Source organism: Glycine soja, chromosome 6, assembly GCF_004193775.1.
Source record: "Glycine soja cultivar W05 chromosome 6, ASM419377v2, whole genome shotgun sequence".
Taxonomy (NCBI): Eukaryota; Viridiplantae; Streptophyta; class Magnoliopsida; order Fabales; family Fabaceae; genus Glycine; species Glycine soja.
Window position 1 is genome coordinate 20,134,234 of NC_041007.1, and position 12,659 is coordinate 20,146,892.

The 12,659-nt window shown below is 29.8% G+C and overlaps 1 protein-coding gene across 1 annotated transcript; it reads left to right on the plus strand.

Moving 5' to 3' along the window:
* Nucleotides 1-7,026: 7,026 nt before the first annotated feature.
* LOC114414067 (B3 domain-containing protein At2g33720-like) lies at nucleotides 7,027-7,862 on the plus strand. The gene has a single exon (XM_028378430.1). The coding sequence runs from the start codon at nucleotides 7,124-7,126 to the stop codon at nucleotides 7,703-7,705; it is 582 nt and encodes a 193-aa protein (XP_028234231.1). The 5' UTR covers nucleotides 7,027-7,123; the 3' UTR covers nucleotides 7,706-7,862.
* Nucleotides 7,863-12,659: the final 4,797 nt, after the last annotated feature.

The following is a 12,659-nucleotide window of genomic DNA, read 5'->3' on the forward strand; positions in this document are numbered from 1 at the left end:
GGAAGCTAGATATATAGCAGTGTCCTTTTTCTCTATTAAATCATCTTATAACTTATTGATGAACCATACAGCTAGGTGAGGGTGTAAATAATAGTCAACAGAGGTTTTTGATCATCTTTGGAAATGTAAAGTCCCTCTGAAAATCTTGGCTTTTTTTTATGGCGTATGCTTGAGGAGTGTAGATCCTCTAAAGTAAAATGGTGCAGTATTTGATAAAATAACAAGCTTATTGGTTCATGTAACACTTAAACTATAGACCCTACCACACATGATCCATTCTTTATATACATGACTCTTATTGTTTCTATTTTCATTTTAAGAATTAACTAATTTTTTATATTCTTTCATGTACCGTATATAGTCATATTATTCTTTTTTTTATAACATGTATTTTATAAACTTTTATATGAATCAATTTCTCTTATAATTTGTTATCTAATTATAAAAGATATTTAACTTTTTGAATCATTTTAATTTATATTTATAATTTTTTTATTGTATGTTTTGGAGTAAATATCAACTTTTCATGTCATGAGCATGTAGGTACGCAGCTTGACACATTGACCGCCTTAAAGACCATAAGTCAATCATAAATCTAAACAATCACCTGGAGCAAGGAAGGCCTTAATAGCAACCGACCTAAGATAAGTTCGATACAACCCTTATAATAGGATTGCCAATGCAAATACTTGTAATAAGTCACATGAATAATAATGTCACAAGAGCAAACACTGTAAATAAGTGCTTTGTAACAATTACAGGGAACTCAACAAAAACTCAACAAAACTAGACTTTAAAGATCTCTCTCTGCCTAATTCTCTTTTATTCTCTCATTCTACTCCATTTTGCACGAAACAAATCATGTTCCATGTCCTATACCATAAAAATGGTATTGTTTGTGGGAATCATCGATTCTCTAGGATGAAACGATCCATAGTTTGTGGATCTTTGTTATGGTGAGCACGCGAGGCAAGAAAGCTTTAGCAGCAGCAACGCATTCTTTACCTTGTGATAGAAGCCACATCCTTTCCAAGAATGGAGGAAAACATAATGTTCACGAGCGCACAATTTATTGAGGTCATAGAAATGCTTAAACAACAGAAAACAATGTTGGAAGAACATCAAAAATTGATCGCGGATCTGCAAACAGAAAAGGATGATGCACAAAAGGAACATTCGAATGCAATGGAAGGTGAGGGAGACTTGTTGACAAGGAAAAAGGTGTAGAGAACGAAATGAACAAATCGAAATCGCATATTCCACGAAAGTCCAAAAAAGAAAGAATCTCCAATCAATATTGTCACGAATATAAAGGAGCAGGTGGATTCTGACTAGGTTATTCCTTTCAACATGTCGTTTTCCAAACGCTTAGTGTAACTTTAGGTTCCAAAATAGTTATGATAGCTTCTAGTGATGAAATTTTATGACGGATCTTCTGATCCAAATGATCACTTGTCAGCATTCGAGTCAACATAATCTTAGAAAGGAGCTTTAGCTTCGATAATATGTCGTGTGTTCCTGTTGTAACTAAAATCTACAGCGTTAAAGTGGCTTCATTCTCTCCTATCAATATCTATCGATTCATGGCTAGACTTGAGGGAGAAGTTTAAGTCCACCTTTGCAATGAAAGAACAAAGATGGAGGTCGATAAAAAACTTATTCGACAAGGACCTAAGGAACTGCTTACATGATACATCTCACAATTCAACAAGGAAGCAAGGGCTATGGACAATCAATAGTCAGGAGTCGTGTTAATGTTGGCCAAGGATGGTGTACGAGGGAAGGATATCCTTTCTTCATATCCATCTTGGAAATGCCACCTAACACTTTGGAGGAATTCTTGAAAAATACATTAACTATGAAAATGTTTTGAAGACCAGAAAACTAAAAATGGCAAAAATTGCAAGAGCCAACTTGAAGAGCACATAGGAATGTACAATGTTGTCTGTCAAACAATACACGCCTTGAGATTTTTCATGATGATAGAAAGGCAAGCAAGTTTGATGAATCCAATCTTAAAATACATGCAGAATGGTGTTAGTCCAAAAGATAAAAAGGAAAGGCGGAAAATGTAAAGAAGAGTTGTCAAGTTCTGTATAATAGATGGAAAGCATTACAAAAGAGGGTTCACTCAACCACTCTTTAAATGACCATGAGCGACTGAGGCAGAATATGTGATGGCCAAAACACATGAAGGATATTGTGGCCAACATTCTAGTCACAAAACTTTGGCGAGTAAGATATTGAGGGTTGGCTACTACTGGCCGACCATTAAAATTGACACAACTGACTACGTGCAAAGATGTTTAAGATGACAAAAATTGTGCCGACATACTGCATGCACTAGCAAATGAGTTACACAATTGGCATCTCCATGGCCATTTCTTTGGTCGGGGGTCAACATACTAGGACCCTTTCCAAGGGCTTCGGGACAAGTTAAATATCTGGTAATGGTGGCCAACTATTTCACCAAATGGATCAATGCATAAAGACTTTCTACTATAACCTCTAAAAATGTCAAGAATTTATTTAGGCAAACAATTTGCAGGTTTGTGATTCCCGACATCATAGTAACTAATAACGAAACTCAATTCATTGATAGACAATTCCGCCAATTGTTATTAGGGTTTGATATCAAGCAAAGCTTCACCTTCGTGGAACATCCTCAAACAAACGGCCAAGTTGAAGCAACAAATCGGATCATTCTACGAGGATTAAGGAAAAGAGTAAAAGAGACTAAATAAACATGGGTAGAACAACAGCCAAATGTCTTATAGGCATACAAGACAACACCTCACTCTGCCAAATGTAAACATGAAGAGTAGATGAAGTTGAAGACTCAGTTTATTTTGATGATGTAATTGTATTAAGGAACTTTACTGATTATTAGAGTGATTGTTTATACTTAAAATGCTTGATTATGTGTGATATCATGCATACATGCATCCTATACTATAGGGGAAATAGATCAATATGCTCAAAGATGATTAACATTGCATTGATCATTGATCTTTGGCCTTAAAGAATTGAAATTCATAACTTAGCTTTTAAAATTACTAAGTTTCAACTTGGCATCAGGATAATCGACTATATGTTATTATAGTCGACTATAATGAGCTTTGATTTCTCAAAATTGGGAATAACTCATAAATAGTCGAGTATCTTAAGTGTCTAATCGATATCTGATTCTAAAGAAGTTTTTCACTTTTGTAAACAGTAAATTAAATGGTAATATAATTGATATTATGTTCTTCAGAAAACCCAAGTGATGCGAAGAACAATTTAGCTGATTATCTCTTTGTCATAATCAACTATTTTAGTTTTAAGGCTATAAAAATTATTTTTTCAAATGACTTCGAGTGGGACACCATTTCTCTCATATTTTTCATTGCTTTTTCATTTAGAGATTTCTAAAAACCTCAGAGGGTCATCACCACCTTGATCATCGACTAAAAACATCATTTCACATGGATTCAATGGATCTTGGCATGAATCGTGAAGGGTAGTTTAAGACTACATAGGAAGCATTTCAAAACATTTATATCTTTCACATATTAGGTGAAACTTTTCCTTAATTGCGATTCTGTTTTTCATTTTTCATTGAGTAGGTTTCTCAATGGTTTGCATGTAGTGAGTTTTCTACATGTGATTTTAGTTCTTGATAGGTTTTCAAGGGTTTAGGCATTTATGGTGTACATTTTTGTCCGTGAGTTTGTTTGTAACTCAAAAGATGATAATGGAAAGATTCAAGTGAGTTACATGGATCAACTGAATGTAGATTTCTTTGAAATCGAACTAATATAAATTATGTGTGCATCTTTTCTCTAACCTTATAACTCTTGTATTGCTTCTTCCATAAGTTTCTTATCCATTGAGCTTTAAATAATTGTTGTATCATGGGGTAAGTGTTTGAATGAGTTTAAGAAATCAAAGGAAATTTGTAACACACCTAATCTATTGGATTAAAGAAGGTATTTGCTAAAGTTTTCATTTGGGGTCTAAAATCATTTTGGAACCAATTCCCCTCTCCCCTTCTTGGTTTATGATTCAAGCCGACATATATTATCGACCCAGGGGCAACGCGCTAATTGTGTTGTGGGCTTAGGAGACGTGCGTTGAGTGTTGTTGCAGGCTTTAAAGGCGTGGTCACTCAATTGATTAGAAAAGTGCATGTTGCCTTCAGACTCAGATGGTAGGAAACTAACCACTAAGCTACAAGGTTAATTTATTATTAATAATATGACAAATTATATATATAACTAAGTATAAATTATATAAAAATAAATATAAATACATAAGTTTATCACATTCTTATTATAATTTATTGGTTAATAACTGTTAGCAATATATGCTAATAGGTAATTTTTATCTAATTTTTTGTTTAGAATAATGAATTTGAACATAAAGAATAAATTTGTGGAATTATATTAACTTGTCATATAATTTTATTTTTATTTTTTGCTTTTTATAAGATAGTGAATAAAATTTTTAAATTTTTTTAATACGAATCGATCATACGGGTTCTACCACTGACTCAATAATTCAGTATCTTAACTGAGTCCATCACTTATTCAATTTTTAAAAGTATCCTTGAAAGATCTCTCTCTTTCTAACTTTCTCCTATTCTCTCTTCTCTCTCATTCTACTCCACACTGCACGAAACAAATCATGTTTTGTATCCTACATCATAACATTTATCAAAGCAATAAATTAAAACATACAAATAGATATAATTTTATTTTAATTTATAGTAATTTATTAAGAATAAATTTATTATCTTTGAAAAGTAAGTAAAGACGACGACCTTTAATTTAGAGAGAAAAAAAAGAAGTAAAAATGATCAAAGAAAATCTGGAGACAAATTAAAAGTCCTAAAATCAGTAGATAAACTAAACGAATGCATGCTTGACCAAATTATCAGCTGAGAAATTCGATTCACGAATCACATATTGCCAGTGGATGAAAACACGTTATCATGCAAAGCAATGAGCTTCCGCACCATAGGGCTTTTTAGTTTTCTAAATTTTTAAGGATAAAATTTAAGCTATAATCATTTTTATTAAATAAAAAATAGGTCAGAATTAAATACTTTGTTGATAATTTAAAGAATGGATCATATGTGTAGGGTCTATAGTTTAAGCGTTATTTTTTTTATGCGGAGTTAAAAAGTCAAAGACTAATTTTGACTGTGGTATGTGACTGCAATTAATTTAAGAAGATTTTACATATTTTAAAAATTGAATAAAAATTGTCCCGCTAAATAAATTGTATGCACTCATGTGAATATAACATAATCCTATTCTACATGAATCCTTTGATTATACACCAATAATAAATTTATTGCTTTACTAAATACTGTACCATTTTAATTTAGAGGATCTATACTCCTACTTGAGAGTGTAAATCATTTGTTTTTCTCCCGATTATCTCTAGCATGGCTCTATTCTTATATAGGCAAGATGTTGAAGAACTTCTACCACATTATTTGGCACCCAGTAACGTGGCCAATTTGGTTGATGCTCAACTAAATTTTGTGTTAACAGGGTCACGTACGTAGATATGCTGAATTAAATATTAATAGAACACTAATGTTTTAAAAAAAATAAAAAAATAATTAAAATGATATATTTTAAAATTTTAAAGATCAAAATAATTTTTTTACACTTAATGTATCAATATAAAATTTAATGAATCAAAAGTGATATTAAGTGTTATTTTTATAAGTACTTAATTTTCCCGTCACCGGATTTTCACTATTTTATTTCCCTTTTTCACTTTGTGGTTACGTTTCATTCTTCGTAAGATTTTCCTTAAGTTCACCCACATATCATCCTATAATGTTCTCTAGCTACTAAATATATACGAAAACTGTTGAAGAAATCCCAGTTTAATTTCTTTCCCAAATGTCAAGATCACATTGTTAACTAGATACACTTAAAAAAAAATTCAACTAGATACAAGGAGTTAGAATATGATGAGTATGGAGAACGTAGAGTCACACTTCAATTTCTTTAATTATTAGAATAATGCTACATGTACAACTAATTTTTGGATATTAATCTATAATTAGTATTGTTATCAGCCAATCCTGATTCAGAAAGAAATTTGAGGATATATATATAATATTTTTTTCTTCGGAATTTTTGTATGTATAGAATTACTCAAGTGTTTGAGTGAACATGGATGAACCGTACTCAAAAGTATTTAGATTCTATACAAGTGTGATAAAATCAAATTTGAAGTTCTCATTGTTTCTAGTGCGGTCCATTGTTTGTAGCGCATGGTCCCCAGTTTCTATTCATTCTTTACTCTTTTTTCTCAACAGTCGTAGTTAGATTATAATCCCTATTTATAAGTTTTTTATAAGCCAAAGATTTATTAATAGAATCCCTGTTTACAAATAGTGTTTATTAAAATTGGCGGAGTAATTTATTTATTTGTAATTTTTAATAAATTTGAGTCAATTTGAAAAAAAAAAGTATTTAGGGTGTCACTAGTAATTCTCTAAAATAATAAATTCAAAACTAATTAATTCAAAAATTAAAAACTTAAATATATTTTTTATCCTTAAAATTTAGATTAATTTTTATTTGGGTCCTTCAAACTTAATTTCTTTAGTCTTAATTTCGAAAAATACTTTTTTAATCCCGTTTGATTGGTTTTTGGTTGTTTAAATACATAATTTATGACCTGTTTTAGCAGATAAGAAATTAAAAATAATATTTTTTTTAAATTGAAAGATAAAAAAATAAATTCAAATTTGGGGACAAAACCTGAACTCAAATTGGAGGAACAAAACTATATTTAAGCTAAAATAAAATAAAAAAAACACAACTCAGAGAGTTTCAACACTAATTCGTCTCTACAACAAAAATAATTATATAAAAGGATGTTGAGAATAAGTTCTATGACATTGGAGATTCTTATCTCATTCATACTTTTGAAAAGAAAAATGAGAAATGCCTTTCTACTGGCTATGACAAAGATGAGAAATCCATTTATATGTTGAAAGAAAGGGGAAATGTGCCTTCACTTCCATTTCACAAATACACAAAAAAAAAAAAATGCTAGTAGTGTAAACACTCAAAACACTCAAATTAAGCCCTTTCAACCTTTCTTTCTTATGAGTTTACAATCTCAAAGCCCATCAAAGTTCACGACCCTATTCATCTCTTCCAACATGAGCAACCCTTCAGATGAAAGGGAGCAGTGTCAAAAGAAGAGGAAATCCACCATATGCGAAGCCTCTAACTTTAGGACATCAAGGAGAAGATTCTGCAGCAACAACAAAAATGAAGAGGAGATGAACAATAAGGGAGTTTCAACAACACTGAAGCTTTACGATGATCCTTGGAAGATCAAGAAGACGCTAACCGATAGCGATTTGGGAATCCTAAGTAGACTCTTGCTGGCTGCAGATTTGGTGAAGAAACAAATTTTGCCTATGTTGGGTGCATATCATGCAAGAGCTGCAGAAACTGAAGGGACCCCAGTTAGAGTTTGGGACATGGACACCAAATCCATGCACCAACTCGTTCTAAAGCGATGGTCTTCATCCAAGAGCTATGTTCTTATTGGAAAGTGGAACCAAGATTTCGTCAGAAGAAGAGATCTCAGGAAAGGTGATGAGATCGGATTTCATTGGGATCCATATAATTGCGTTTTCAATTTCTGTGTCCTTAAACAAGCTATGCCAGAGAATTAATTTAATTTTAAGTGTTAGCTTTATTATTTTACTTTCAAATCATTGAGGAAAACAATGGCCTATATATTATTCCTATATGTAACATACAATAATGTTATTGCAATAGCGTGTACTTCAACCTAATTATTTAATACCAAGTTTCTATATTAATGTTGTATCTTATGAAATCCTTCTATTTTCCATTCTATAAATTAAACCTAGGTCTAGCTAGCAGGAGATCTATGCACGGTTGAAACCTTAATTGATAATCTATATCTAATGGATTTGTATGATGAGGGTGTTTAATTCCTACTTAAACCATGGATATAGTAGTAGACTCATTGCACTAGTACTTCCTGGTTGAAGGCGAGGGCACTGCATTCATCATTCATATAATTAATGTAAAATTGTGCAACACGTTATTCGAGAGTACTTAACATAAAATGTATAATTTTGAACCTCGTAACTGGATTACTAATCATCATGAGTTGAAAGGTTGTTGTAATACAGTTTTAGATAGGATGTACACGCGCGCGGATACATCCTTCTTAATCAAATCAATTAACACTTTAGAAGTTGTAAGGAATGACACTAATTATATTGTTCAAATAGGTTTTTTTTTTCTTTTAGATGTCATTTCATGTGAAATAAAAAATGTGATACTTGGTTATAAACTCATTTTCAAGCAGAACTGCAGCAAAATCTCTAGCTTATATTGTTCTATTAACATGTTTTTGTTAAGTGTAAACTATATATCTGCATGAAACATACATAGAGACCTAACTGTAAAAATTAATGGGACATCAAGGATATGATGAGGGGGCTATATGCATCCTCTAACCTAAAGGAAACGATGAATTTCTTTAATAATTATTACTACTTGGATAAGTCAAAAAATTTAATTAACTAAGGGATAGCACAATACTCACTTATCAGGAATGCTGAATTTCACATGCCTATCATTGAACATTGATCATAAGTTATCTATATTTACTATTGGTGAATAAAGAAATGTTATTTTGGATCCCAAGTTTGGATTTCTTAATGATTACAAGTTCTTTGCTCTATTATCCTTGAATCCTCCCAAAGTTCAAGTTTTTACTCAGCTAATTAGTTCTATCACACTTCTGCAGGAAAATTTTCCCTTCATCGCTTGTTGAATGGATACTGAGCACTTTTAGGCTAATATAATTCAATAACTGTATACTTTTACTATCGAACTTAACCTAAATCTATACCCTATTATAGTTCTATCTTCATTTTACAATTTATATTATTATTATAGTTTTCCCATTTACTTTAATTTTTTTTATCGAAATTAATTAATGCAATTAGCTTATCACTTGATCATAACTTTTTATTAATCATTACATAGGTCTCACCCAGGGAAAAAATGCAAGCATCGACAGCCATGTTTTGTAGAGGAAAGAACAACCACTCATGACAAAATCACTTTCATTACTCAAATAGTTAATTAGTATGCACAAATCGATGCCATCACTTACATTTAATGATTTTCTTTGACTCTATAACGGTACATAACTATCATCATCTCATGTATATCCCATGTAAATGTTTGCATTATATTGGTGAGTCCTTTTGGATAAGTTGTTAACTCGAGTTAATCTTTATAAGAGAGATGTATTGCCTCAGGTGCGATGTGTTGTGTTTTTCAGTTGAGGAAGATATTCATCACTTAGTCTTATATTATCCGGTAATAAATCGAATTTGTATGCAGTTTATGTATGGCTAAGGTATCATGGGATCTTACCGATTAACATTTTTAATATTATACTGCTTATATAACAAATGATTTTTTTCTTATATTTTTAATTTATTGTTAACTCTGTTTATTAACATTCACTCATTACACTATGAGTATTAATATTAAATGAGATAATTACTTATAATTTTTAAATTTAAAGATATTTTTAAAATAAAATTTAAATTTATGATAGTATTAAATGTAATTATTACCTTAATGATTTATATCTTAATGATTTATACTATTGTTTATATATAAGGACCGGATGTAGTAACATGTTAGTTCTCTGTTAAGACGGAAAAAGTTTTTTTTTCGGTCATTGTGTGATCTAGTTAGATTTTGCATGATTAAATTATGTTCTCCGTGCTCTTTTGACTTGTTTTTAACTTGATAACGATCAGATTGTAGATGGGTTTTAATAGCAAGAAGGGCAGTGGTCATTGTTTATTTTTTTTTTATTTTACAGTTGTATTGATTATATAGCTTGTTTTTGTTGAAATGTTCTTGTGAGAATCTTATATTCTTTGTACTCTATTTATAAAAAAAACACTAAAAAAATATTTAATTATTCCTTTTATATATCTTAAGGATCTAATACTTTTATTATATTATATTATATTATATTATATTATATTATATTATATTATATATATATATATATATATATATATATATATATATATATATATATATATATATATATATATATATAATTAGGCTCGTTTGGATGTTGTATATGTACATGAAAACCTCTCAAATGCATTTGCTAGATACATCTAGCTATGATAATGCTATGCCAAATTGGGACTCCTAACTCACTTCTAGAGCATCATTGAGAATTTATTTTTCTCATCCTTTATGCACATAAAACTACTGTATATTTCTCCGTTAATGTTTTCAATGGTTTGCGCGTAGTCAAATTGGTCATGTTTTTATGGGTTTTTTTTTTTATGGTATCAAGTCTTTTTATGGTAGATCCAATGGTTTGAGCGTAGTCAAGTTGGCCGAATCTTAAGTATGTTTTTGATTATATGATAAATTTTCATATTTTATTTTTACCTCTAATAACATTTTTTTAACTTTTCTTTGTCTCTAATAAACTTTTAATTTTTTTGCAGCCCATAACTATCTAAATCACTTTATTTCACTTTTCAAAACACTGTCTAAACACATTTGGAGACAAAAAAAAATTATTCGGGATAAAAAAAATTAAAAAAGTATTAAAAACCAAAATAAAATTAAAAAATTTATCATCAAGCAGAATTATATTTAAGTCATTTATATGTTATCCTTCCCATATTTGTTTTAGCACAAAAATTAACATTATTTTGACCGATCTAACCTCAAGCACAAGAACTGTTTACTATAGAATCTCACCACTTTTTTTTCTTGTTCTATCTCGAGTGACGAATCTAAAAATGTTTAGTTGTGGGAGCAATATTCCATACACATAAATTAGTATTTCAGTTTATGGATAATAAATGCTTATTTATATAATTAAAATTTAAATGATAAATAATTTTTAACATATAAAATACATTATAATTAAAATTCATAAGAAATAAATAAATATAATTAAATATATAATTTATATTTGAATCTACAATAAAAATTAAATTATGATTTTAGATTATATTTAACTATTTATATTTAAAAAAACTATTGAAATTCAATTGAAGGATGAATATAAAAGAAGGTAAATTGAAAATGATACACTTAAAAATTTTCAAATAATATATTGTGCGTAAAAATATAAATAAAGGTAATTTAAAATGAATGAGATTATTTTTTATTAAGAACAAATATAGTATGTAAAATACACAACTAAAAATAAAAAGAAATAATACTATAAATGTTTAATAGGTCTAAACCATGGATAAAATGATTATTCCAATATAAGTTGACAACATTACTTTTCGTCGCTGAAACATTAATTAATTGCCATTTCATTATGTAAGGAGGCATTAGCTCATTCTTGATAAATCTATAGTTGTGCAATGTTTTCATTTGAATAAAATGGTGTTGTGAACTGTTTCAAGCCTCTTTTGTCAATGCGTCATCGCCTTCCTTATATATCTGGCATCTCGTTCTTAAAATAATGTGTCCTCTTACACTTTTTCCCACCAATCTAAACCTTGGTGATATGATTCCATGCACGTATACGCCACATGTAATAATTTTTGGCGATGAACTTCTTGGTTCCAATTATCACTAGCTTGGGCATTTGTTATTGTTTTTTTTTTCAAAAAAATATTTACACCAAAAGACATCCTTAGTCTCAAACCAATAGTTTCACAGTTCTGGATATACCTCATAGAAAAAGCCCCCAAAAGACAACGTTTCTTTACCACTCCTTGAATGGTCCCAAACCTGTTTGGTTACCAAGTTGTAAAGAAAACGACAGCCACACTCAACATGCACTTTCACGATAAAATGTGCTCCCAATTATTCATACTACAGTATGTTGTTCTCTCATATAGTTACTTGCTTTTTTGGTAGAAGACCAAAATGCATGGACATCTCATACTATCACTCATTGACACATTGTCCGATCGAGAATATCTTTTTTTGCAAAGAAATAGGTTACTACACAAACACCCTATATTTAGGCTTAGAAAAAGAAAGAAACTTGACCACAATTATATTTATCTTGTTTCCAAAGTAATATTAATTATTAACTCAAACCATATACTTACATTTGCTATTGTTTTCGTAAACTATCTAGCATTACATGTTACAAGTTTACAACAATATTTAGCTGCTTAGGTAGCTAGCGGAACGACTTATATTCTTCTGTATTTACAATGCCCCATATTAAAATTAGGATTAATTATATTTTTATTCCTTTTTTTAGGTTAATTATAATTTTATTCCTTAACTTTCTGCAAATTTTACTTTTAATTCCTAAATAACAAAATTTAGTGTTTTTTGTCTCTATATATTAACAATTCTAATCCTTTTATTGATAATTCAATTATTTGTGAAGTCATAAAAGATATGAGACTACTTACATGTAATTTTTTTTATATAAATTATTCTTTTAATGTTTATTTATTCAAATATGTTGATGACATCAGACTAATTGATAAAAGATTAAAAATATAATTTACTAAAAAGATCAAATTAATTGATAAAAGATTAAAAGCATAATTTATCAAAAAGATCACACAACTATCATATCAGTCTCTTTCATATCGTGACAAGTTATTG